Raw genomic sequence first — 27,952 nt, 5'->3', positions numbered from 1 at the left:
ATCTGTTGCTGAGCTCCATGTTACAAAAGGTTGCTGTAATTCCAAGGCCCAGTTTGATCTCCTCCAAGATATCCTTGAGAGAGTCTCTTTGCTGGTTCATAAACCATTAGAAACAAACCATTAACTCTTTTAGCTCTGACATACATGAGAAGGATCTAAAAGGTATGAAGTCTGATTTATTAGAATGTGGACTTCGAAGAAAATACCTTTGAAATACTGGACATCAGTTGTTAAGGCTGAAGCAAGTTCATCTGGTGATACCTGCAACATTCCTGCCACTAAAAGAAAAGAGTTGTTTTGAAGAGAGAGGAACATGTGTTCAATTACTGTATTTCAATATATAAACAGATTTTTTATTTCAATGCTATTTTTGGTAAACAGTGAAAAAACCTACACATTAATGCAGAGTGAGCTGTTATAGCATTAGTCAAAATTAATGAACGTGTAAAATCGGCTTACTATAATCAGGACTTTGTAAAGTTTGAATGTATCTGTATATTAAATTACAGCTTTTTTTCTGTCATACAGATTACTCAGAACTTTCCCTAGGGCTTGGCAGGATCTCTTTAGTATTAGAGTTAAGGTATGCTGCTTATTGGTAATCTGTATTCATAAGCCACTTTGAGGAGATTTGTAAGTGACCAACAGGGCAACTTCAAAGCAAGAGAAGCTTTTAAGGCAAGGATTTCTGAATGTAAGGAATTCTATTAAATGCAAATTGCTTAGGTGTTGACATGCAACAAAAGCGTATATAGATAGATAGATAGATAGATAGATAGATATAAAAAAAGACCAAAGTACACTATACAATTTCCTTTGGCAAATGGCACCATTGAGTATGACACTGAATTTGATAATTTGCCCCAATAACATTTTGCTTATTCCCATAAAAATCTGTAGTTTATAAAGCATCAGAGTCAACAGGGTGCTGTGTTTCCCCAGTAATTTCTGAGTCTCCAGGATGCAGATCTCTGTTTGCCTGGAACAGTGTTTCCATCTATTGGTGAAACAGTGAAATCATCTTATTATGAGAAACAAAGTAGGCAATACTAGAAGGTCACATTCTACTGACCTTGTTCTAGTAGCTGCAGGTCTGACACAAATGCTGTCTCAGCGTCTGTCAGAGTAGTAAACCGAATATCTCCGAGATGCAGAATAGCTGAGAGAATTACAAACAGGTTCTCCACCTCCTGCACATTTTATACACAAATATAAAGAAAAGTTCAGCTAGGCATACAAATGAAAGAAGATGTTTTATACAACATACATGTGCTATAAATATACAACAGTGGCATTTGTTCACTAAAACTAAAAACTATTAATTTATTATGTGAGGATTTAGGGTTTAGAAATCATACTGTGGCCAGTACATAGAATAAGAATAGTCTAATGCTTTTACTTTTGCATTTATGTCAATTTAACTGATGAGATAAGAAATTTATTTAGAATATCATGAAGAAATAATAAAATGTCCTTAATGGAAATATTATTTCTGCAAGAAATAAACATCTCTTGCCTATTGAGAATTCTAACAGTGATAAATTCTACATCTGTGAATAGCCCTTCTTTTTTTTCCTTTTAGCCAGTCATATTCACAAACAGTCTAGTTTACATTTAAATTTAAATTATACCAGATTCCAGGAAGTGAAAGCTATAGTTAAGTTTGTTTGCTTGTTAAATACTTTGTGATATTCTGTTTTCAGAGGTTCATAAGTTTGGAAAACAATCATCTCTTGGTTGTAATTTTCCAGATATAGTTTATGTGATTTTTGTAAAAATATTTTTAAAATTAAGCAAATGATGGTCTGGGAAACTGGACTGGAAAAAAGAAAAAAACAACAGTTTTCCCATTATAAAAAAATTCTTGTGAATCTTTAAAAAAAAACAACAACAACAAAATAAAAATAAAAATAAAACAGGCCTATAGTCAAGGCTCTTTGTACTATTTAGCAAGTCGATTTAAATTATATGGCTAAGAAACCTTATTTACTTGAGAGAGCTACATTGCATTACTTAGAAAGATTAACTGATCATGAACTTATTTGATAAACCTGAAATAATTATTGAATTAATTCTTAGAGCCCAAACGTGCGAAGACTTACACATGTGCTTTCCTTCACACGCAGTGAGTATCCCCATTAAATACTCTGAGAATCAGGGCCAAAATATGCATTGCAATATGTAAACATTTAACCAGAGCATCTTCTGCAGTATAGTCGAAATTAGCTTTCCAAACAACTGCCCAGAACTCTAAAATTTCTTGAAATTGACCCCAGACAGTTTTCCAGATGTTTGGAGAAAATACAGAGCTAGTAAAAGGGGGCTTCTCCCTTTTGCTGCTTTCTCTACCAAAATGACCCTGGGAAATGAACAAGGCTATAATTTGTATTCTTACCTCTTCCATGAACAATCTGAATAATTTCTTTATATTCAGTGAACCATAGTGAGGCACCACACGGTCTCTTAGAAGTTGTCAAATATCATTACTGCAATTTTTCAGATTGGGTAAACAAGGCACAAAGAATCTACATGACTTGCTACAGGATACAAAAAAGAGTTTGCAGATATATCTAGGGTAAGGACACAGATCTCTTATGCAACCTCTCAGGAGTTATGCTACTATAAAAAGACTAATAATGCTTTCTTATATACACTTCTACCCTAATATAACGCTGTCCTTGGGAGCAAAAAATCTTACTGCGTTATAGGTGAAACCACGTTATATAGATCTTGCTTTGATCCGCCAGAGTGTGCAGCCCCGCCCCTTCCCGCCCCGAAGCGCTGCTTTACCACGTTATATCAGAATTCATGTCATATCAGGTCGCGTTATATCAGGGTAGAGGTGTAATTTGAAATCTAAAGATGGAAAAGGCACGATATCAGTGAAGAGGTTTATTAGCCCATTTTACAGATCGGAAAACTAAGATTCAGAAAGATTGAAAAACACACAAGGACACTGGGAGACACTTTAAATCATGAGGATTTTGTGTGGCTCTGGAAATCAGGAGACTGGGTTCTAGTGCTGGGTCAGATACTTATTTGCAGTGTCCCTAGACAATAATGATTCCCCATCTTTAAACCAGGGATATTAATAAATATTAACATGGTTGAGGATTAATTAGAAATGTTTATGTAGTTCTTCAAAAAGATCAAGTGCTATGTCAGTAACTCTTATCTGTTCCCTGCAGCTAGAAGGACCAGAGATCACTGTACATGGGTTTTTCCACAGATATCAAAGGTGGTATAGAGCTAAATTATAGGGCATGGCTGGCTCTATACTAACCACCATATTACCACCAGCATAAGAGGCATGTGTATAGTGCTGCTGTGCACCACTGATCCCCAGCTGGCCAAATGGCTCCTTGCAGGGGCTACTGCAGCCAAGTGAAACTTAAGAAACCTGAGGCTGCTCTAAGTTAGTCCAGAGACCACTTCCTCAGCTGTTCCAAGTGGAGCTATGGTGCAACTGAGGATCTGGCTCTGAGAGAAAACTCTGCTTCAGATAATAAGATGCTCTCAAATGTCCTCGACTGCTCTCAAAAGTTTGTCTGTAACTGTGTATTTAGGGGCTAAAACTCTGCTCCTTAATCAAACCAAACAAAAGAGCTAATGAAACTCATCCACATTCTGGTTTGTTTCCAGAGCTGAAACCCCAATACTACTGGAAAGTAGCTGTGAGTTGACTCAGCACTTTGTGGATTAGTATGACAATCAGTAAGCACAGAAAGCAGAGAAAGCATCCCACTTTACTTCAGAATTTCTCTGTCCAATACAGCTACAAATATTGTCTCTGTAGAAGTAGCTGTTGGTTTTTTTTTTTTTTTTAACTCCAGCCAGGAGTCCTACACTGCTCAGACATTGGCACCTTGTTTTTTCTAGTGAGAATGGTAGGCAGGGAGAGTAAAAACAAAGGGGAAATTAACTTCATATGTTAACATGTGTTTTGTTTTTAATAGAATTTTCAGGATTTTAATTTGATAACCTGAACTTTTAGGATATAATGTTTAATTTGGGGGTTGACAACAAAGTTGTACAATTTAAAAACTGCCAAGATGTTGAACTATGAAAAAACAGTTACAGTATTCTGCTTATTCCTGTTGATTTCTCTACACATTTGCTATTCAGGACTCATATTACAAAAATGAATTTTACTAACAGATCCAGAACAATCTAAGCAACATATTCTAGGATTGCACTATGGGCTAAATGCTAGGCCCACTGATGTTAGTGGGAATTTTGCTACTGACTTCTGTAAGACCAGGATTTGGCCTATCAAGAATGAAGAAAAGTGCAATTAATTGTACTCCACAAAAGCGTAAACTATTAGTAGCAACCACACAAATGCTCATAGAAATACGTTCTTCATACTGAAAGTCTGGGTAGGTGTCAAATTATAGCTGACGGTGGAACTATAATTGCTACCTTAACTAAGGAGTTGTAAGCAACGGCATAATATTCCATCACCACAAGAGCCTCAGTCTAGCTCCCAGTTAGGCAACAGCTTCACCATGGTGTCACCAGTTTATTTCTTTATCGTTGCTGACAACCATTGATCTCTTTTCATTAGAAATGTTGCCTACCTGTGACTTCATATGACAATCCAGCCTATTGTCACATTAGCTTTTTCTCAGCTTTACCAGGATGATGTTAGGTACTGGGTATTTGTTTTTTATGCGTGTTCACTGGATTTTTATTATTTATTTGAACAATGGTAATGTCTAGAGACTCTACTTCTTTGTTCTAGGCACTATACACATGTATAACATAGAGAGAGAGTCACAGTCATCTGAGCATGCTTCTGATCTGAAAGAGGATTACATCATGGCATACAAAGGTGTTCCCAAATCCAATCACTTATCACCCCTAGATTTCATTCTTCCCATTCTGTTTTCCTTCTTGACTCATTCCCAAATTAGCTCAATTGCCTGGTTTATATGGTTAAAGACAGACTTTGAGCTTCTCTCTCTCTCTAAGAGCATAAGAACGGTCATACTGGGTCAGACCAATGGCTCATCTAGCTCAGTATCCCGTCCTCTGACAGGGACCAGTGCCGGATGTGTCAAAGGGAACAGAACAGGGAAATTATCAAGAGATTCATCCTCTGTCATCCAGTCCTAGCTTATGGAAATTGGAGAGTTTTGGGACACCCAGAGCATGGGGTTGCATCCGTGATCATCTTGACTACTAGTCATTGATGGACCTAGCCTCCATGAACTTACCTCATTCTTTTTTTTAACCCAGTCATACTTTTGGTTTTCATCTCCTAGCAACAAGATCCACACATGGACTGTGCGTTGTGTGAAGTACTTCCTTATATTTGTTTTAAACCTGCTCCCTATTAATTTCATAAAGTGACACCTAGTTCTTGTGTTATGTGAAGGGGTAAATAACTCTTCTCTATTTGCTTTCTCCACACCATTCATGATTTTATAGACCTCTATCATATCCCCCCCTAGTCACCTCTTTTCTAAGCTGAACAATCCCAATCTTTTTAATTTCTTCATGTATGGAAGCTGTTCCATACCCTTAATCTCTTCTCTGTACCTTTTCCAATTCTAATATACCATTTTTGAGAAGAGAAGACCAGATTTACATGTAGTACTCAAGGTGTGAGCATACCATGTATATATCTAGTGATCTTATGATATTTTCTGCCTTATCTATCTCTTTCCTAATGGTTCCTAACATTCTGTTAGTTTTTTGACTGCTGCTGCACATTGAGTGTTTGTTTTCAGAGACCTATCCATGACAACTCCATGATCTCTTTCTTGAGTGGTAACAGCTAATTTAGACCCCAACATTTGCATGCTTAGTTGGGATTATGTTTTCCAGTGTGCATTACCTTGCATTTATCAGTATTGAATTTCATCTGCCATTTTCTTGCCAGCATCCTGCTTAATGAGATCCCTTTGTAGCTCTTTGCAATCTGCTTTGGATTTAGCCATCTTGGGTAATTTTGTATTGTCTGTGAATTTTGCCATCTAACTGTTCACCCCCTTTTCCAGATCATTTATCAACATGTTGAACAGCGCTGGTCACCGTACAGATCCTTGGGGGAACCTGCTATTTATCTGTCTCCATTCTGAAAACTGGCAATTTTTCTTACCCTTTTGTTTCCTATCTTTTAGCCAATTACTGGTCCATGAGAGGACCTTCCCTCTTATCCCATGACTACTTACTTTACTTAAAAATCTTTGGTGAGGGACTTTATCAAAGCCTTGCTGAATGTCCAAGAACACGACTGTAGCACACTTGTCCTCATTTTTTTTTTGACACCCTCAAAAAAATGGACAGACTGGTAAGGTATGATTTCTCTTTACAAAAGCCATGTTGAATTTTCCCCTATATATTGTGTTAATCTACGTGTCTGACAAGTCTGTTCTTTACTATAGTTTCAGTCAAATTGCCTGGTTTACCAGTCCATATTTGTCAGGATTGCCTCTGGAGCCTTTAAAAACAAGGGATTGCGTTAGCTGTCCTTCAGTCATCTGGCACAGAGGCTGATTTAAGTGAAAGGTTACAAACCGAATAAATGCCCAAATACATTTGTTAGTCTATAAGGTGTCACAAGGACTCCTAGTTGAAACCGCAGTTAGCAGTTCTGCAATTTGAGTTCCTTCAGAACGCTTGGGTGAATACTATCTGGTCCTGGTGATTTATTACTGTTTAAGTTATACATTTGTTCCAAAACTTCCTTTACTGACACCTCAATCAGGGACAGTTCCTCATATTTGTCACATAAGAAGAATGGCTCAGGTGTGGGAATCTCCCTCGCATACTCTACGGTGAAGGCTGATGAAAATAATTCATTTAGTTTCTTTTTTGAGTGCTCCTTTAGAGCTCAGTCATCCGGTGGCCTCACTGATTGTTTGGCAGGCTTCCTGCTTCTGATATACTTAAAAAAAATTGCTGCTAGTTTTTGTTTCTTAAGCTAGTTGTTCTTCAAATTCTTTCTTGGCCTGCCTTACATCTTCACACTTGACTTGCAGAGTTTATGCTCCTTTCTATTTTCCTCAGTAGGATTTGACCTTCAAATTTTAAAGGATGCCTTTTTGCCTCTACCCACCTCTTTTATTCTTCTGTTCAGCCACAGTGGCTTTTTAAATTTTTTTGGGGGTATATGTTTAGTTTGCGCCTCTATTATGGTGTTTCTAAACAATCCCTATGCAGTTTGCAGGCATCTCACCCTTGTGACAGTACTTTTAATGTCTGTTTACCTGTTTCTCATTTTTGTGTAGTTACCCTTTTTAAAGTTAAATGCTACTGGGGTGGGTTTCTTTGACATTCCCCCCCCCATGAGGATGTTTAAATTTAATTACATTATGGTTGCTATAACCGAGCAGTCCAGCTATATTCACCTCTTGGACCATATCCTTTGCTTCACTTAGGACTAAATGAAGAATTGCCTCTCCCCTTGTGGGTTCTAGGACTAGCTGCTCCTTGTTGCTTTTGTTAGTTGAAGTCAAATCTTTCATGTCACTTGACTGTAATTTTGTGTGTCTAATTATGTATATGCCTTTTTCAGATGCTAGCAATCAGACAGCATTTGGAATGTATACTTCACAAAATTAAAAGGGACAGCGATATAATCAGGAAGGGAAAGATCCCCAGGGGTTTTTATAATTTTTTCTCATATGGGATTTGATTGTTTCTTGCTATCTAGACATTATGTAATGTAATTGTTCACAGGATTATAACTTGCAGCTGTTCTGTGAATCTTTAAGAATGAAAAAGCTTTACATTGTTGGTGCAGTATCTAATTAAAAGCGATTACAATCATTTCCCTGGAGTGAACTATCACTTTGTTTCATTGGCACAAAAATGGGCCAGGCCTATTTTTTTCAGGGTGTGTGGGGGGGTGTGTTTGTCAATATGAGTTTCTTATGACCTGCTTTTCACTAGGTAAAAGAGTCATTCTAGGCAGGAACTATATAGGCTTGCATAACTTACCAGGTTATTGAATCCAAAAGCAGTTAGGGCTTGTTTTAGGACAGCTAATTTCTCTTTGTTGAGAGTGTTCACTGTTACTGATGTCTCTTCCAGTACAGTCTGGTTCAGATACCTGCACAGTGGGGGAAAAAAGCATATAGACTTTATGAGGTTGGCACGCAATCAAGCTTCTGTGGTTAAAAGCTGTCTTTTGCCTTCCAACCTAATGGAAGTCACACACAAACAGCTGTACATAATGTTCTTAAGTGTTTACAGGAGACTCGGTGAATGGTTCTCTCACCTCTCTGAGGGAAAGGCATTTGTGACAGAATGTGTTTATGTTCTACATTTCCCTAGGCTCTTGCATAACTACCCATTATTACATGCAGCTATTAGCTCACAAGTTTTCCTTGTGACATTTGTGTGTATTTCGCTAGAACTTGCAAGGTGCTTTTTTGCCATTCCTGAGAAGTCAAGTAAGACTGCTTAATTTTCATATGGCCTGATGGTCACCCCCCTCGCCCCCACCCATTTGTTCTCTTCTAAACATTCAGTAGGGTTGATTTTTATCTGTAGCCAAGCAGAGCTCAGGCACAGTGAAAAAGAGAGGTTGACAAGGAGCTGATTGTGGCTCCCCAATTCTCAGATACCCACAGCCCAACGCAAGTTGAAGCTAAAGGGGAACAGCTTTAATTTATGCCACTGAGATCTTCTTTCCAGTGGAGAATGGACTCTGCCAGTGTTCTCCCTATCTTCCTTTTGCCAGCTGCTGGAATTCCTGCCTTTGCCAGCTTTTTTGCTGCCAAAGACTCCCCTACAAAGGGGTAATTCTCCAGTGTAACTCTCTGACTGCTTTAAATTCATTTTGTGCGGCTTGGAGGACTAGAGAATTCAACTCTTATCAGCCTGATCCCAAGTTCACTGAATGCCTGGGGACTGAGCACTTGAATTAAATGGGAGATGTAGTAAGATTGCTTAATTTTCTTGTGGCCTGATGTTTCCTCCCCCCAAGGTAGTGTCTGATCCTTAGAGATGCTGAGTACACACTTAAATAGTAAATGTGTTACATGTACTGAGTCGTAAGCTCCCACTATAATATATAATATGCACTGAAAGGAAGTGTTAGTGAATTACAAGTATCCCTGCAATGTGTTACACACACACACCCCTACCTACCTACCTTCTGGTGTAAAAGCAGACAATGAAAAACAAAAAGAGCCAACATACAGTACAACACAGCTATGCCACATGACAACTGAAATATAGTACTATATACTAACACAAAGAATATCAAGCTAAGAAATGTTCTTAGCTGTAACATATTGTGGCCTTCCTACAACATGCATAGCAATACACCTAATCGTATCTCACTGCAAAATGAAAGGGAGAGAGAGAATGGGTGTTTGCATTTTCACATTGAGATGTTCCATGTCCATAACAAACAGACCTGGTGGCGGTTTGAGCTCTGCCAATTCCTGATCACATTCCTATTCCAGTTGGGCTGGATAGGTCTCATCATGGACTCCCCATTCAGTCATCAGACTACTACCAAGGTCTGGTCAACACTACAGTTAGGTCAACACAAGGCAGTTTATGATGACCTGACTATGAAAGTAGCTATATTTAAATTTTGCTCCTGCTCATGCAACTGCCCTGCTATTTAATAACTCCACCTCCATGAGAGGCATAGAGTCAAGGTTGCAGTAGTTAGGTCAACACAGTTGACCGGCTGCTTATGTCCACTGTTACAGGCTTTCAGGAGTCATCCCACAATGCCCCCACACAGACAGTACAATCAACACAAGTGCTCCTGGTAAGGACATGCAACGCTGACACAAGGAGCAAAGTGTTGACATGCACAAGCGATGTAATTCATGTGGTGGCTGTATGCTGACATAAGTTAGGTCGACTTAATTTTGTAGTATAGACATGGCCTTAGGGAGCTCTCACAAGAGTTGTGCTTTGCATAAGAGTACACAGCTTTTACAGTTAGGTATAGGAATTATTTGTGCTTCTCTAACCAATCTCACTAGAGGTTATGACAGACAATGAAAAGACTTATGAGAGAGCATGATGTGGTGAAATATATAGATGTAATAGCAATGCAGGTTTACCCTAAATAAGGGGTTTCCAAACTTGGTTTGTGGCCCTGCTTCCCCAGCTCCCATTGGCCAGGAACAGCAAACCACGGCCACTGGGAGCTGCAAGTGGCTGTATCTGTGGATGCTCAAGTAAACAAAGCATCTTGCGGCCCGCCAGGGGCTCACCCTGAACATGCTGCAAACTAAGTTTGGGAACCCCGGCCCTAAATGAAAATTGGGATAAGTTGCTTCAGTGGGTGGCTGAGAAACATGGATGGAAGAAAAAATGTGTATAGAGGCACAGTACTTCCCACCGACAGGATAGAGCCACCAGTAGATCTTTCTAATGTATAACAGACCTTACACCACTAGGACTGGATTCACTGAAGTACTGACTTAACACCTACTGAGGTACTCAGCATCTTGCAGAACTGGGCCCTTACAGTCAGATTTTCAAAAGCGATCATCACCCAGCAGCCCTCACTGAGAATTTATTACAGATCTTTCTGCATGGTTGGCACCTTTTTTTCTCTCTTTTGCAGAATGGTATCATATGCCTTTACACATTCAGGCAATATGGTTAATCAGCTCTTTTTAATGTTTTTGAAGAGTCTATATATGAGCTTTCACACAAATACTTTAATTAAAATTGCCAACTCAGGGTCCAGTCTTGGAAGGGGCTGAGTTTTCTCAATCTTCATTGACTTGTGCTCAGCATCTCCCAGGATCACACATTTTGTTGAGAGTTAATTGGTTGTTGAGTATCCTATGAGTGAGATTTTCAAAAGTGCAGTGTAGGCCAAACTCTGTTCATACTGATGCCAAAGATAAAAAATATATTGACTTCAATAGGAACAAGGTTAGGCCAGTGGTGAGTGCTTTTCAAAATGAAATCCGAAGTACCTACTGGGACCAGCCAGCCTGGAGAGACTTCCACTTTCCCACTAAGGTTCTGACACAGTTGTGATCAGCACAGGCACTTGATAAGAGCTCTCTACATTTAAAAAGGGGGGCAGCTGCAGGCAGGGCATTTTCTGAGATGTGCTCAATTCTGGAATTTACTACTCTACTTCTTTGGCCTAAAATAGCTAATTTACTGACTTTTAGAACATGCTGCAAGACCCATCTATTTCTCAAGCTATGTAAGGAGAATTGAAAGGTGACAATTGCTGGGAAGGAATGGATTTTTAGTTTAAAAAAATCACAAAGCTGTAGTCACTATTTTTAAATGTCAGACAGTATTTTAAAATTGTGTTAAGCACTTACAGGCCTAGGTGGACATTATATAAATCCAAACAGCAGAGCGCGCCTGCTATGTTTACTTGCCAAAATAGTCACAACTCACATTTTGTATTCTTCAACCTGCCCCAGCTGAGAAACAGTGACAACTGGAAAAGATATATTTCTAGTTATAAAAATACTTCCCCCCGCTGCTAAAGATGGACCCAGGATGCAAATGTCTTGAGACACTTTGCTGACCATTTCTACCATATAACTAGACTTAGGACCACAATTCACTACCAGCTACACTGGTGTAAAACTGAAGTAAAGTGGTAATGAATCAAACCCTTAGCATTAATGTAATACCTCACACTACAGATACATAATTATTTCATAAAATGTTAACATTGTTTAATATTTATGATCGCTCTCATTTATAGAGAACTTTTGTTGTTGTTGACATTTCAGTGGCGGGGATGGAATGACATTGCTGCTGATAAAGAGGACTCTTTGCATTATAAATGGCTAAAATTTCCACTACAGGCTGCCATATAGCATTCAGATATTAGCCTTACTTGCCTTTTTGTTACTATGAACTACATATAGCTATCATACATTTATTAAACCCTTCACTAATACTAGAGTGTTTATGTGTCCCAACAACAGTTTCCTTTGAATGTAATAGGTCACATTAATCATAGGAAATAAATAGATATTTTTTCAGTAAGTAAATATTAGGCCAGATCCTCAGCTGGAGTATTGGCATAGCTTCTTTGAAGTCAATGTGGATATATCAATTTACGCCAGCTGATGATCTCACCCATAAATTTTAATACTAAGAATAAAGTTTTTTCTATCTATAGTACCTTTCATCCAAAGATCTCAAAGGGCTTTACAGATATTAAAGTGTCACAACTCACTAGAGATAAGTATTATCACCATTTTAAACTTGAGGAACAGGAGGTAAGGAAAGGTTAATTGATTTGCCCAAGGTCACACACTGAGTCAGCAATAGTTCTGGATACAGAACGCAGAACTGAATCATTGCCCTGTGCTCTAACCACTGGACCATTCCTCCCTCATTGCTATCAGTTTTAGTTCATTTTTTTTCACTGGGGGTCAGGGGGCTCTGTCTTCTGTGGATACAATTTCAGCTTGCAAATTTGTGCTCACAGTTCACTGCAGGCAGAAATCTAACTACTTTTGTCTGCAAATACCTGACTGCATACTTGGAATGCTTCCAATAGGAACAATGATTTCCAGTCTTAGGCTCCATACTCCAATCAAATATATCCCCTGTCCTGAGAGGAAAAAGGGTAATCCCTGGCTTCAATACAAAGTAGATAATTATGTGCCCATGACTTTACAGTTATCAGTACGGAATGTCATCTCATTGCAAGACCCGCACTGTTCCCTTCTTTTTGGGTCACTACACATTCACCACCCCTCAAAATTTTGTTATTATCAACAAATTTGATTGTTGCCAAAGCTTACTGTGTGAGCTGCTGAAGAATCACAGTTAATGCCCTCCACCAGGCCCTAATTAGTTCTTGCCTGATATCATAGCAAGGCCCATCCGGAGAGAGTAAGGAAGGCAGGGAAAGGGACAGGCACTCCCTCAGGGATGGTTCTTTTTAAAATTGATCTCTTATGGGGGGGAGGGGTGTTGGCAGTCCTGGCCTTTGAGGCCTAATGGAATTTGTCCATGTATATTTTTTAGCCAACTAAGTATATTAAACAGGAGAAACTGCCTGTGACACATGTGGCAATTCCCTGCAATAGCCTTGAGAACATTACTGAATTAAGTTTAAGTATCTTCGGAGTACATTGTATTAGATGCAAAAGTTATGTATTATCGTGGGGTAGGATTGTATGCAATCTCTCTAGAGGGAAGATGTGATATGAATCCTGGGTAGTGTTATGAACTTCAAAGGACTGTATTGAACTATGTGCCAGACAAGAATGAACTTTTGGGACAAACAGTGTCAAGTGGTTTGCCTGAGAAATGTCTAGAGGGAGGTGAATACAAATTCCCCACCTCTGATTATGCAAAAAAAAACAACCTTTTCAAGATACGCCCTGCTGATTACCTGTTCCCAAAGTCTCAAGATCAAAGGTCCAAGCTGTATAAATGAAAGACTAAATTATTCTTGGGGGGAGGGCAGAATGTTACTTCTGAGCTAAGGCCATTCTGAACTGGTAACCACAAAAATACTCTGTGAGGTTTGAAAAACTGATTCCTATCAGAGCCCTTGTCAGAGTTGGTAAGCTTAAAAGTATCTGTGTAGGTTCTTTTGTGGTATTTAATGTTTTTCTGTAATGTTTTCACCTTAAAAATAAGTGTGATTGCTTAGAAAGAGTACTGTGATAACCTGTAATTGAGGGCAATTACAACTGTTCAGAAGCCTTCGAAGAAGAAGCAAACTGCAAACACTGGGAATAGCACAGTGTAGGCAGGGAACCTCATAGCCTGGAAAAACCCCAGTCAAGAGGGAGAGAGACATGGGTCTCTGCCCTAGAGAGGTGACAGCTGAGGAGGGGAGAGCCTAAAGTGGATGCCCCTGCTCTGAACTGCAACACTGTTGAAACTTTATATTTAGCATCAGATTGAGTTTTCAAAATTCAGTGGTAAAGCCCATTTTTGAGTTCAGATTCCTACCTGGAATGGCTCTCAGGAAATGTGGAGACGGGGCCCTCGTGAATACCTAGATAGATAAAAATTCAGTGTCACCCATGTGACTCCTGACCTATTAGCTGAGAAATTCCCTCTTATTTTTGTTACTGAAAATCTTGTAAAGGTTGAGAGAGAGAGAGAGAGAGAGAGAGAGAGGGAGGCGAATAACACTGAGAATACTACTCAGGCATTGGAGTTTCCTTGTAATGTTTGATTTATGCAGGCTACATTTAGGACATTTCTGAAGTCTTGCATACATGGAATTATTTAACATAGTTTCATTGGGCCTTAAATTGCATATCTAGGTGTGTGTGTTTACAGAACGGGTCTCAGACTGGCCGAACACACTGTGGTAGATTTAGAAATTCTTAAACTGAACCTTCTGGCTGATGGTGGCTGCTCAAACAAGTGATGTTCACATCCAGTCTGTGCAGTTCTAATAATTAACTACTTTCCACTGAATGTCTGACCATCTGTTTAAATGCTATCATGTCAACATTTGCCCTGAACTAGTGTAACCAGAGAGATTATCAGCACACAGAAAAGTTTTAATTTAAGAACATGTGATCAACTGTTTATTTCAAAAAGAAGAAATTAGCTGATCCACAAAATGGGGTTTGTTTAAGAAGATAAACCAGTCAATAATTGTACTACAGCACAGAACCTCAGTAAAATATGGTGCTGCTTTAGACTAAAACAGTTGCTTGAAAACTGAAAAGACATACACTTAGCTTGATCTTTCTAATCTTTCTTCTAATAGAACAGGTCTACTCTGTAACAATTTCAAACTATTTCTATGCTCCCAAAAGAACAGATAGAATGAGCTACTCACCTTATTTTAGAAATATTCCATGCTGCTACTTTTAGATATAAATTTATCATAATATAGTTTTCCCTCAAATAAAATGTGGAACTGGATTTCTGTGTTGAAATTTTCATATATAGATGCAACAAGAGATCACATAAATATATGCAAGCATCTGTTATCTCTTTAAAGTTTGCACTTACACATAAATTGAAATGCATGCATAAGCTGATAATTTAGTTATTATTAATACTTATATTGCATCATAGGAGCTTTCCAAATAGAGAGAAGACACATAGACAAGTGCCAGTTTATCTGTGAAAATATGGATTTTTGGGACACACCCACTGAATGCATTTGAAAACTTGCACCGAATACTCCAAAAGAATAGGGGACACATTACTGGTTAATTCCCTTTAAAGTAACACATTAAGAAAAGAGATTTATTACAATCTTATAAATTGAAAATGCAAATATCAAGGAGTAGAAACTAAGGCCTTTTCTACACTACAAAGTTAACTCAACTTAAGTTACGTGGACAATCATATGTTGCTTTAATTACATTAGTTGTGCACGTCCACGCAATGCTCCTTGTGTCAGTGGAGCGCAGCCACCAGTGCTTTTGTATCAACAGAGAGAGCATTGCATTGTGGGTGGCTATCCCATGGTGCAACTTGCCACCTGCCTCTACTGGAAGATCTGAGAATGGATTGCAGTGCATCATGGGGATGTGCAGATATTTCCAGAGCCTGCAGCCAGCCCCACACCCCTGCCCGCAGCCAGCCCTGCCCGCAGCCAGCCCTGCACTCCCTGCCCAAACCTCCTGTCCTGTCTCCAGCCAGCCTCTGCTGCACCCCCTGCCCTGCCCACACCAGCCCCACACCCCTACCCTGTCTCCAGGCAACCCCTGCCGCACCCCCCTGCCTGAAGCCAGCCAGTCCCACATTCCGCTGTCTCCAGCCCTCCAACCCCTGCCGCACCCCCCTGCGGCCCTGCCTGAAGCCAGCCAGCCCACCCCACACCCCCATCTCCATCAGCCCCACACCTTTTGCCCTGCCTGCAGCCAGACCCTACCTCCAGTCAGCCCCTGCCTCCAGCCAGCCCCATGTCTACTGGTGCCCTGCAGTTCCCAGGGCAGTAACCCTGCACACCTGCTTCAATGAGGGGGGCAGGGAGCAGCTGGGACCCACACATGTGCACACCCTAGGGTGACCAGACAGCAAGTGTGAAAAATCAGGACGGGGGTGGGGGGTAATAGGATCCTATATAAGAAAAAGACCAAAAAATCAGGACTGTCCCTATAAAATCGGGACATTTGGTCACCCTAGCACACCCTCAGGGAGTGGCGGGGACCCACACATGTGAAATGGAGCTCCTTTCTAGTTCAGGCCCATCTTTTTAAAAAAGAACTTTAGGTAGAGTTAACATACATCCGTATTTTCCTGGACATGTCAGGCTTTTTGGTTCTTAAATTGCCATCCTGCCATCCTGGACGTATGGTAACCCTATTGGTACAAAAAATACATACTCTGGCACATCCCTTAAATCAGAACTTTTTATAGGGAACCGGTTGCTAAGAAATTAAAGGCTTTTTTTTTACATGTTTGGGGTTTTTTTAGTCATCCCTGCCAGGGCCCCGCCGAAAATGTTCGAATTGGGCCCCGCACTTCCTAAAGCCAGCCCTGGTTGGGAAGGGACAAAGGGTCTGAGTGACTTGCAAAGGTCACTACACACTCCTAGGGAGAGTATTCTGAATATTGGTACCCTTTTGCACAGGATCAGGTAATCAAACCTGATATCTGACTCCTGAGAGTAACCCAGGATGGAAGGGTGCATCTCTTGTATGTATGTGGCTTCAGACTGGATCCATATGCTGCTCGCCTGTGTGCCACTTTGGTCCCTGCAGAAATAATTGCCAGTTGGTGTGGCAAAGTTTCCTACAGTAGGGGGAGAAACAAGGCAGCTCTGCCACGGAACCTTTGGCAGAGGATTGCAGAATACCTATAGGAAAGCTTCCTAGAGCTCTCTATGGAGGAGCCCCAGGACATCCCAGCATACATTAACAAACTTTCCCTCCAGGCCCCCACTGCGTAGCTGCATAGATTCTGTTCTTAATTTCTATCCCTTAACCCTCCTCTACCATATAACAAAGTAAATGAGACCTCAATCTCCTATCACTGTGCAGTATCAAAGCAAAATGTGTGCCTACTAGAGCTTGCCTTTCCTGCTTCATCCGCGCCTGAGCCAGAGTGCTGGGACTGGCTAGACTCCTCCAGGGTCAAAAATAGGTCCTGGCTTGCCACGCCATCAGACGACTGCATCATATAGCCCACATCCGCTTCCAACTCCACTTCCTCATCCACCACTTCGTTCTCAGGGTTGACTCTGTTGGCCATTGCCTCCAGTCCCCCCAAAGTATCCTTAGGCTCTTGGTGGTAGTGGGTGGTGGGGGGGGGGGGTTGCCACTGAGGAAGGGTTCAGCTCCTCTTAGAAGCGGCATGTTTTCAGTGCTGCACCAGGCCTTCTGGAACGCCTGTCTTAGCTCCTTGATCTTGGCACGACACTGCTGCATGTCCCTTCTTCTGCATGCCATGAGCAATCTGCCTGTAGATATCAAAGTTCCTACAGCTGGAGCAAAGCTGAGACTGCACAACCTATTCTCCCCACAGACCCAGCAGATCCAAAAGCTCTGGTGTACTCCATGCAGGAGGGCATCTGTTGCAGAAAGCTGTCATGGTTAGCTGGGAAGATGTTGTGTGAATAGTCCACACCAAGCAAACAGGAAGAAGAATTTCACTAATTCCCAGGCCTTTAAATGGAAGGAGAGGCACATGCCTGTGTACCAGCAGGGTAGCAGAGTTCAATCTGCTGACCAGAGCAGTCATGATGGGCATTGTGGGACACCTGCTGGAGGCCAATTAGGGCAAAATAAGCAAGCGCAGTATCTACAAATATGTTGTGTCACTCTATGTTGCAGAAATCTCTATGCCTCTTGTCAAAGTGGTTTTATTTTGTTGGCGTAGCAGGGGAGTTACATCAGTGGGAGGAGCATTTCAATGTGTACACCTCCACTGCTTTGTCAACAAACACTGACTTTGTCAACAAAACGGTGTAGTGTAGATGAGGCCTAAGGAGGAAAAATTTGACTAGGCATAAGAGGTGTGTTCAGATCAAGTTTAAGAAAGAATTTGGGTACAAGACTGAAATATGATTTAGGATTGGAATCATATTTAGTGGTGCCAATAATATGCAGTCTCATCATTCTTCAGCCCCAAATGGCAGAAATCTCATGAGTGCAAGTGATCTCATGATATTTCTGCCACCTTGAACTGTAAGCTTTCAAGATCAGCTTTATCATGAAATTTCAGCTGTTTGTGAACTAGAATCAGAAAGTAACCCCTTCTATTTTGGATTTAAGCAAAACTAAAACTAGAAGAGCTGGTTCAGATCCAGGGATTTGAATATGAAATAACTGCTGTACTCATCCTACCTCCATGTCACACTCATCTGAGATGTTCAGATTCAAAAGTCTGGCTTATGGTACAAGGGGACCTTAGTAGGAGCTGAGGATTTTGTTCAGATATCTCTCTAGCAATATTGCAGAAAATTAGAAAATAAGACATTTAGCATTCCTATCAGCAAACAACTATTAGAACACCACAAGGAGATGATTCTCCAGGATCATTGACTGAACCAAACCTGGGACCTTTGGCTAGAGAAAAAAGTCTCTTCTAAACACCTATCCTTTCTATCAGTGAACAGGATATTGAGTGGTCATTCCCAGTGGTCAGAGCAGGAGTCAGGAATTGAAGCCAAGGGTTAGAGCTGGAGTCCGAGGTCAGATATCAGAACTGAGTGTCAGAGATGGTGCAGGAGCTATCACAGCTATGGGCAAATGCTTTAAGCACCATTTAACTGCATCTTGTGCTTAGGAGCCAGTCTGCTAATTCTTCCAGCCAATCAGGCAGCCTACTACAGGTGAGCTGCATGATTAGGCTACTTGGAGATTGGCTCTGTTGCAGGTCTTGATTCTGGGGACTTTCCTTGTGAAGGCTGGCAGCTGTTACAATCAGAATTTTTGAGAAAACTTGCTGGGTGATAGCAAGACTGAAGGCAACTGTACTGAAACATTGACTGTTGGTCTTGAAGCTTCAGTATTTCTGCTTAGATGCTGCAATAAATGCTGAACATGAAGATAAGTGTCTCATAGATCTGTGGATGCTAATATTTCTCCTGTTACACAGCTGTTGTTATAAACTAAAGAGATTCTTTCTTGAATTTCTTGTACTCAAAAAAACAGTTTAGCCATATGAGATCTCAAACTGCTGTGATGCTTCTTGAACGTATGAGGATTAAAAACAGAGGAAAAATGCCTTTAGCCAGCTGACATGAAGTGACAAGAAGAATAGCATTAGAATAGTAAGAAGACTATTTTGGAGGTATTGAATGCACTTGTGTAGGCCAGTTTATCTGGATGGGAAGAGTCAGAGGGTTATTTTAGGTGAGTGTTTCTTGAAAGAAGTAGGTAACTTTGACACAGTAGCCATTTTTAAATTATTGAACCCATCTCTCAAATATGTTTTCCTAATCTGAGAAAATGACTATTTCTGCCTCCCAAAGGAATTGGAGTGGTGACTGAGGGAAACCAGGATTTTGATTTGTTGGGTCATGAACTTCTTCCTGTCCCTTTGGTATTCTTGAGCTACAAGAAAGAGATGATTATGGTTGTTATGATCTTATGAGGAAGCTTTGAATGTTTTGGGTGGAAATGGATTGAGTTTATGCCTGAGGGGAGGAGAAACTCTTAACAGAGTAATAATCTTAAATTGGTGCATCAAGGCCATTGCAAAGTCTGTCTGAATAGTAGAGACACAACTGTTAGTTTCTCTTGGATCTTGATTGTTCTCTGGGCAAAGTAAGAGAGTTTTTCAGGTCACTACTTCACCTGCCAACCCACAGATTTAGGAAAAACCTTGAAAATGTTAAAGATGATGTCATCTAGAAAGGCAGTAGCTAAAATAGCACAATCTGATTCTTCTTATGGGATGATATAGCCTTACCACCTTGAATTTGGGAAGCAAATTTTTGGTAATGAGCTCCAAGATAGCCCATGTCTCTTTAGAAAGCTTAGATAACATATTAGACTGCTGTCATGGAAGATTTATCATCAGAGACTTTCCAAACACCTTTGATTCTTTCCTTTGACAAGAAACAACTCTTTCATTTTTATGGGAGTCGAGTTAAAAAGCTTTTAAGATAGCAGGTGGAACAGCATCCTCAGTAAAATCTATGACCTTCCTCAGTTGTTTGATTAAGTGGCCCATGTTCTCTTCATTAAACTCCTCAAACTAACTTCAAAACAGGGAGATGAAGATGGACCCTTCTCCCTCAGAAACCTCAAGGGAGATATGCTTGGATGTCTTTTTGCTGAAAAGGTCTGCCAGCCTTCCTGGCATAAGGGTGGAGCACTTAATGAATAAGAGATCTTTTATTGTTTGGCTCTCCATAGCTGGGCTGAGTGTGCTAATATGGGGGATGAGGGAGTAGTTGGTAAAGGCAATGTAATTTTTCTCTATTTTTGTCTGTTATTTCCTGAAGAAAAAAAGGTTGTCTGATGAGTGTCAGCATCTGCTACTCACTGAGGCGAAGTGTAAACTGGTTCCTGTGGGGAGTTATGACTCCTTGTGGTGAGAGCCTATTCTGTCTTCTGGTTCATTTGCCTCCTTTCAATTATGTGTGGAAATCCATTGGTATAGATTGCCAGAGCTCCCTGCGGAAATGGGACAATATTGGTTTTTGGTCTAGTACTCAGGCAAAGTCCAATTTTTGCTAAAAAACTGGTCAACAATGGTAGGCAAAGGAATTTTATCTGCAGACTGCGAAGATACAAATAGTTGAAAGTACCCAAATACATTTGATACTGTCTCTTAATCATATAATGAAAAATAGGGTTTTTTAAATCATAATTTCCCAAATCTGAAGTCTTTCTAAAATGTCCTGTCAAAATCTTGACTGTAAATTTCTAAAATCTTGGGTGCAAAAAAATTATATATGACAGATAAAGTTAATAACATTTTTTTCAATAATTCAAAATAGCTGTAAAAGCTGGGATCCCTATTTTTTTTGTACAAGGTAGAAAATTTCACTCATTTTTCTACATATCATCTGTGACCACATGCAAATCTCTGTCACACAATAATTTTTTGAATTATTTACACTACCCTGTCAAAGAAATTCACAACAGGATGAAGTAATGTTTTGTTGTTTTTTCAGAATATCTTCATTGACCTTGATCAGATTTCCTGAGAACCTGTCCCAACACACATAGGTACCCAAATTCTTTGAAATTCTGCTGACAGACAGTAAATAAGAGAATTGGTACATTGCTTGTTTAGCATGACCTAGTTTATGAGTCTCTCGGGTTTTTAGGCCAAAGGTAGGAAAGTGCACCTGCAGTTCACATAATGAAAACATTTTGTTTTATTCTAGAGAAGAGCATATCTCTTTGATTAAATGGGTTCAGATTAGCCTAAATAAATCCCTTCATACACATGTGGACTTGAAAGGGTTTTTATTACAACTTGATCTTAATGAAAATGGGTCAGTAACAAGCACATCCTACTTCTGCTAGTTTCCATGAAATGTTGCAGCTAGTTGCATTGATTGCTCTAAAAACAAATACAGTGTGTGTGTAATGACATAACAGAATACACGATTTCAGGTCACCAGGACAGTGAAACAGATCTAGTAAAGATTATTTTTCATGACATATTTCTATAGTGTGAAGTAGTATTGTGTGTTCATTTTCACATATGAATCAGGCCCTGATTCAACAAAACATTTAAATGTGTGCTTAACTTTAAGCCCCTGCTTAAATCTCATGGATTTCAATGGGCAATTAAAATCCATGGGACTTAATTATGTGCTTAGTGTTGAGCATGCTTGGTGCTTATGTGAGTAAAATGGGAAGTCTCACATGCCTGTGCTGCCAATGTACAACTTTTGTTCACCTACGTATTACACACAACAGGAGACACTAAGATTTCCTTTGACTCAGTATTGAGAGAGAAGAAAGCATACCTTGCAGTTAAAAGGGAAAACAGGGAGTAAGAAGACCTTGTTCTATTCCCAACACTGCCATGGATTTCCAAGGTGATCTTGAGCAAATTATCTAACCTCACTTTCTTCATCCATTAAAAATAAGAATACTTTTGCTACCAACCTTATAGAGGTGTTGCTAGTCTCCATTACTTAATATTCATAAATTGCTTTGAAATCTCCAAGAATAGCCTATACTATGTAAGCGCAACATATAATTAAATAAGCAGACACCATCTCTGGGGCAGGAAATATGTGTGTTGTGGATCTTATTTGACCTTATTTACTAGTAAATACAGTGGTTATCAATAAAATATTCAATATTATTCCACAATTATCACCTTTAATTTCTATTCAAAGTAAAGGGAAAACTGGAATATCTCATTATGTGGCATCTCATGGCAAATTATAAGATGTTTAATGCTTACCACTATACAAACAGTATGCTAAGAGGAAGGCAAGCAGTTTAAGACAGATACAATAGTCTTATCCTTCTGTCCTAAACAGCTGGCTAATATTACTGAATGCCATGAGGCTGTTGCTATGTCTCACTCTAAAACTGGCCACATTTTAGCTGTGAGTGAAGTTATTCCCATATATATTTTATTAAATCCTGAAGACCTTCATTAGGGAGAAAGACCACTGACTTTGATAGCAGTTTTGCCTGAGTAAGGACAAACAACTTCATGGTTTCACACACATTTTGTTAAGTGTTTTCAAATATACTTGGATAAAATGTACTGTGTAAGTATATGATATTATCTTTTAAAAAAAAACAAAAAAAACCCACAACAACCCACCAATCCACACCACATTCACAAAGTCACAGGATAACAGATTACAAACAGTTGTTTTTTTTCTTTAGATCTATCATGTGAACAGGACGGGACAATGTACTCTGTTTTGTGGGGAAAAGCTGCCCTGCACTTAGTACTGTTTGATATGTAAACAGAAATGAGATAAGGACAAAACAAAACAGTTGACATCAATAAAGCCGACAACAGTTGCAGAACATGATAATGAACAGCTTCTGGCTTTTTTCTTGCAGGGAAGGGGGAATATTTTTACTGTCTCTTCCTTTGTCATCATCTTTCCAACCTAATGTATAAACAAATCTAACATTCTCTGAACCAAGTTACCTTGTAGCACTGAGGTGAAATTAATACAAATTGTTCATCTATGCAAATATCTGCTAATGACCAGAATAATATGCTATTGCACAAAGCTGTCATTTAAAAATGAATATAGCCCTGTCAATGTTAGCAAAAAATCAGGATAAAATTATAAATTAAACATCATGGAGAGTTTTTTGAATTTGGTGATGTCCATTGCATGGCTCTTGCTTTTATTATTCTAAAATCAGCACATAAGAGGCTAAAACATGTGTTTGCAGTAAAGTAGGTTTAACACAGATATCCAGTGCACTGTTCAGTCAATAAAGTTCCGCCTTGATATATTCACCAGTTAAAATCTCCAGTAAATCTTTAAAAGAAGTGTTCCATTACTATAGATTTATGTTAACTCTACTGTAAGAGATTATTGATTAATGCTTAACTACAGCTGGACTCCTCATTTTCTGTAACCAGATGCTATACCCACATGTAAACTGAAGAAAATTTGGTTTGATCTTTATTTTTGTACAAAATACCAAATGCCTTTAGGCTAAGATATTTTAGCCAAGCATACCAGTAGTTTAACAGATGCTATATATACCTTTGGGAAGGGAGCCAGTTGCTGGATAGGTCTTTTCTATTTTTAATAAATATTATGTTCCTAAGAATATATGCAGAAAGCTTATTTTTGTATATATCAGGTTTTTGAATGGTGCTAACAATGCTTCCCAAAGAAAAGTAATGTTGTTTCAGAAGCAGATCACAGCATCATGATCTTCTTTTGAAGTGTGATTATATCTATGAAATAAAACACAGAATGATGTGCATTAGAGAGCGAGCGAGAGATCCTACAGGATTCTCTGTCAACTGTGTGTAACTCCTATTAACTTCCATGGAAGTTTTATAATCATTATATTATTACACCAAATCCTGCTTTTAGTGGTCAGTTTTACACTTGAATGCAATTACTCCAGATTTATATAATTGAAGCTTATGGTAAATATATGCTTTCCATTTTGGCCCTACTCAAAAGCCTGATACACACTAGGAAATATGCAATGAATGCTGCTCAGCAGGTGCAGAAAACAGGTTAGTGCCTGCAAGTGCAGACAGGACCAATTCATGTTCAGCATTGTTTCAGAAACCGGTTGAACTTTCTCTTTCAGCTTGAAGTCACTTTGTATTTTTTGTTTAGATTTGTTCTTTTTCATTAGGTTACCCAGTAGATGTAATTAAGTGTATTAGGCTCTAGGGGTTTCTTCAGAGTTCACTACTTATTTAATATTTAGGATAACGTTTCTAAGAGTCAAATCTAGTGTACTACATCTAAAAGTCAAAAAGTGAGTAGGATACTCTAGTCATAACTTTCTTCAGTGAACAATTATAGTGGATTCTTTTTCTGATCTTATACTCTAAATCAATCCATGTACTATCTGATAATTGTACACATACTACACACGCTAACAAGCAGATAATATAACAGAACCATTAGTAAATACATCAGTAAAAATAATGAACTCCGCATATGGCTCAAAACTTAACCTGTACATGATATTTTTTCATTGTAATTAATTAATTAACTCAACAGTTCTGAGTGGAAACCCCCTCTTCCCCCAAAGCAAGGAGAATTCTTCTTAACACTAAAGATGCTTTTTAACCTTCCAAAACAATTACTTTTCATAGAAGAAGGATCTGTGGCATTAAATCACCCCTTCTGCAGCACCTCACCCTTAAATAATTTTATATAAAGGGCAAAATACTACAATCAGTGAGCTATATTCTACCAGAAATAAACCATTTCAGGTTATGCATTGGAACCTTGATTCAGGAAAGCATTTAAGAAGCATGTTCTTAAGTCCCATTGACTTCAAATGATTTACACCTGAATAAAAGGGAACAGACATTCCTGAATCAAAGCTTGGTAGTTTGTTGGTACTCTTCTCAAGTGGTGCACTGACAGCTGCACAAAGACGAAGTGGGTATTCACCCAGGAAACCTCATGCTCCAATACGTCTGTTAGTCTATAAGGTGCCACAGGACTCTTTGCTGCTTCTGCACAAAGAGACTCCCAAAGGCATGCCCTGTTGAGTCTTACTGTTACAACTGATACTGTATTTACATACAGGGATTTGTATTTTGTGAACATTAGAAAATTAAGTCTGAGGTAATCGTGACTGAGATCCTCAAAGTACAGAATTTAACTTCAATAACTAAACAAATCAGAGAGGATCACTATAGATACCTGGTGTGCTCTATAATTCTGTAGAGAGGTCAAGTTTGGCTCACACTGCATTGTTTTCTTGAAAAAAAAAAATGACACACAGAAGAAGAAAGATGAGGACAGAATAAATTATGCCTCATAGCAGCCCTTTTCCTTTCACTTATATGAGTGGGAAGAAAAGAGAGAATATTATAATTACGTGTTTACAAAATAGGTTCCACAATAAACTCCACAACCACATAATATGATAGTTTGTTTCCTATTATTCCAGTTTATTTCCTCTCCACTGAGATCAACCTAATCTCATAACATAGTTTTAAAAATAAACATTCACTAGGGTAAATCTTTTTTTGTTAGATGAGTTTTCAGGGTGCTCCACTCATTTTAATATCCTTCCTGATCAGGAAGGTTGTTGAAACAGGAAATTCAGAAGTGGAAATATGGCAAACATACCTACAGCTGATTAAAACAAACTGATCTCAGAAGGGCAGTCTGCATCAGGGTACACAGGGTAGTAAGGAGACAGTAACAAATAAATGGATTTCTAATAGTGAATTTGATTTTTTTTGTGTGTGACCTGAGAACAGTGGACAGCTCATATATACAGTATAAGATTTTTTAAATGGTAAATTTCATGATTTCAGCTATTTAAATCTGAAATTTCATAGTGTTGTAATTGTAGGGGTCCTGACCCAAAAAGGAGTTGTGTGTGTGTGGGGGTGTCATAAGGTTATTGTAGGGGGGTTGCGGTACTGTGACTGTCTACAGAGCTGAATAGCTGGAGAGTGGCAGCTGCTGGCCGGGATTCCAGCTCTGAAGGCAGAGCCGCTTTCAGCAGCAGCGCAGAAGTAAGGGTGGCATGGCATGGTATTGACACCCTTACTTCTGCGCTGCTGCTGGCGGAGCGCAGCCTTCAGAGCTAGGCATCTGGCCAACAGCCGCCACTCAGCTCTGAAGGCTGCACAGAAGTAAGGGTGGCAGTACCATGACCCTCTAAAATAACTTGTGACTCTCCCTTCAATTCCCTTTTGGGTCAGGATCCCCAATTTGAGAAACGCTGGTTTCCCCCATGAAATCTGTATAGTATAGGGCAGGAATCGACAACCTTTGGCACGTGGCCCACCAGGGTAAGCTCCCTGGTGGGCCAGGCCAGTTTGTTTACCTGCCGCATCCGCAGGTTCGGCCGATCGCAGATTCAGCCGATCGCAGCTCCCATTGGCCACGGTTTGCTGTTCCAGGCCAATGGGGGCTGCAGAAGTGGCACAGGCCGAGGGATGTGCTGTCCACCACTTCCCACAGCCCCCATTGGCCTGGAGTGGTGAACCGCAGCCAGTGGGAGCCGCGATCGGCCGAACCTGCAGACATGGCAGATAAACAAACTGGCCCAGCCCACCAGGGGGCTTACCCTGGTGGACCATGTGCCAAAGGTTGCCGATCCCTGGTAATAGGATAAAAGCACACAAAAGACCAGATTTCACAGTCCGTGACATGTTTTTCATGGCTGTGAATTTGGTAGGGCCCTAATCATACAAAATCAACTATAAAGAATAATAGGATGTCCAGGCAGGTTTCTTATAGCAACAGCAGTCCTTAACCAGCTTGTACATCAGACAATGTGCAGATAAAAAAGATTAGAAAATTATGTCCAAGATAATCATTACTGAGCTCCTGAAAGAGCAACATTGAACTTCAGTAGCCCATCAAATCAGAGGGGATTGCTATAGATACCCTATGTGCTCCTTTGAGTACCAGAGAATTTTATTGACAAAGGCAGCCTCCACATTTTTTCTAATGGATTATTTCTCTGTCTAGCTAATATTTCCTATTGAATAGTATCTTTTATCACTTATTTTTAACCTGACAAGACAACATAGGTTTTTTTTTCCCAATGTGTCTAGCACTAGTCTCGGTCTTGGCAATCCCCAGTTTAGCCAAGCAAAACAAGTAATGAATCTGGCATCCGTGTAAGCTGGTGTCAAAATAAACACTGTAATTACTGTGGAAGTTTAATATTAAGCTGTAACACACCAGTGTGCTATTCTGACATATACCCAATGATCTGATTACATAGACATTTCCTAAATATTAAAGCAGAAATTAAAAGATGCCAGTCTTTGTCATAAGCCATAAATTATGTGTCTCTATAATTGCTGTTACAAATGCTGGTTGTTCATCAGATGGCATCTGTACAATGTTTTAGTCCCCGATTCTCTTATCTTGTTCAGTACAGAAAAACCTTCATATACGTTGCCACTAAGTTTCTGATTTTAGGGAAATCTGTTTCATTTGAACAGTTCATTGTGGAAATTAGAATCAGCATAAATTATTTCTGTTTCCCATCATTCTCCCATGTTGTCCGGGTTCAAGAAACTCAGAATTTTTAAATCAGCTAACAACAGGCCTTGTCAACAGAGCTAGCTCACAGGCCAGGATGGCATACTAACAAGCACAGACAGCATCGGACATGCCTTCCTCCAAAACAGTCTCCACCCCTTCCAGCCATATTCTCCCCAATATGCTTCTTCCCCAAGTCAGAGCCCCAAATGACATCTGTACTCGTCTGGAAAAGGACTTGTATTTTTGCCTGACTTAAGAGGCTCTTTATGTGCCAAGACGCTTCAAGCAATTCCTAACCTTCTGAGCCATTTTGCCTCTGCTTATGAGCCAAAGAAAACTGAAGCGATGACTGTTGAATGTTGCTGTCTGCTCTTAAATGTCCTGTTTTATATGATTGATTTTGTTCTGAAGTAAGGTAAATTACAATGCCTACAGCCATAGCACATTGTACTGTGGTCCCATTTAGATACCTCA

At 39.6% G+C, this 27,952-nt stretch overlaps 1 protein-coding gene across 2 annotated transcripts in view; it reads right to left on the bottom strand.

Annotated features, from left to right (window-relative positions):
• The window catches only part of MYO16 (myosin XVI), a 575,450-nt gene that overhangs the window by 165,565 nt on the left and 381,933 nt on the right, over positions 1-27,952 (bottom strand). For both annotated transcript variants that reach the window (XM_039547002.1, XM_039546990.1), the window contains 3 exons: positions 7,951-8,062; positions 1,073-1,190; positions 207-278 (listed from right to left, as the gene is read on the bottom strand). In XM_039547002.1, coding sequence (XP_039402936.1) covers positions 207-278; positions 1,073-1,190; positions 7,951-8,062 — 302 coding nt within the window. The remainder of the gene's footprint in view (positions 1-206; positions 279-1,072; positions 1,191-7,950; positions 8,063-27,952) is intronic.

Source organism: Mauremys reevesii, linkage group 1 (genome assembly GCF_016161935.1).
Source record: "Mauremys reevesii isolate NIE-2019 linkage group 1, ASM1616193v1, whole genome shotgun sequence".
NCBI lineage: Eukaryota > Metazoa > Chordata > Testudines > Geoemydidae > Mauremys > Mauremys reevesii.
The sequence above is the reverse complement of the archived record's forward strand: the minus strand, read 5'-3'. Positions and strand labels throughout refer to the sequence as shown.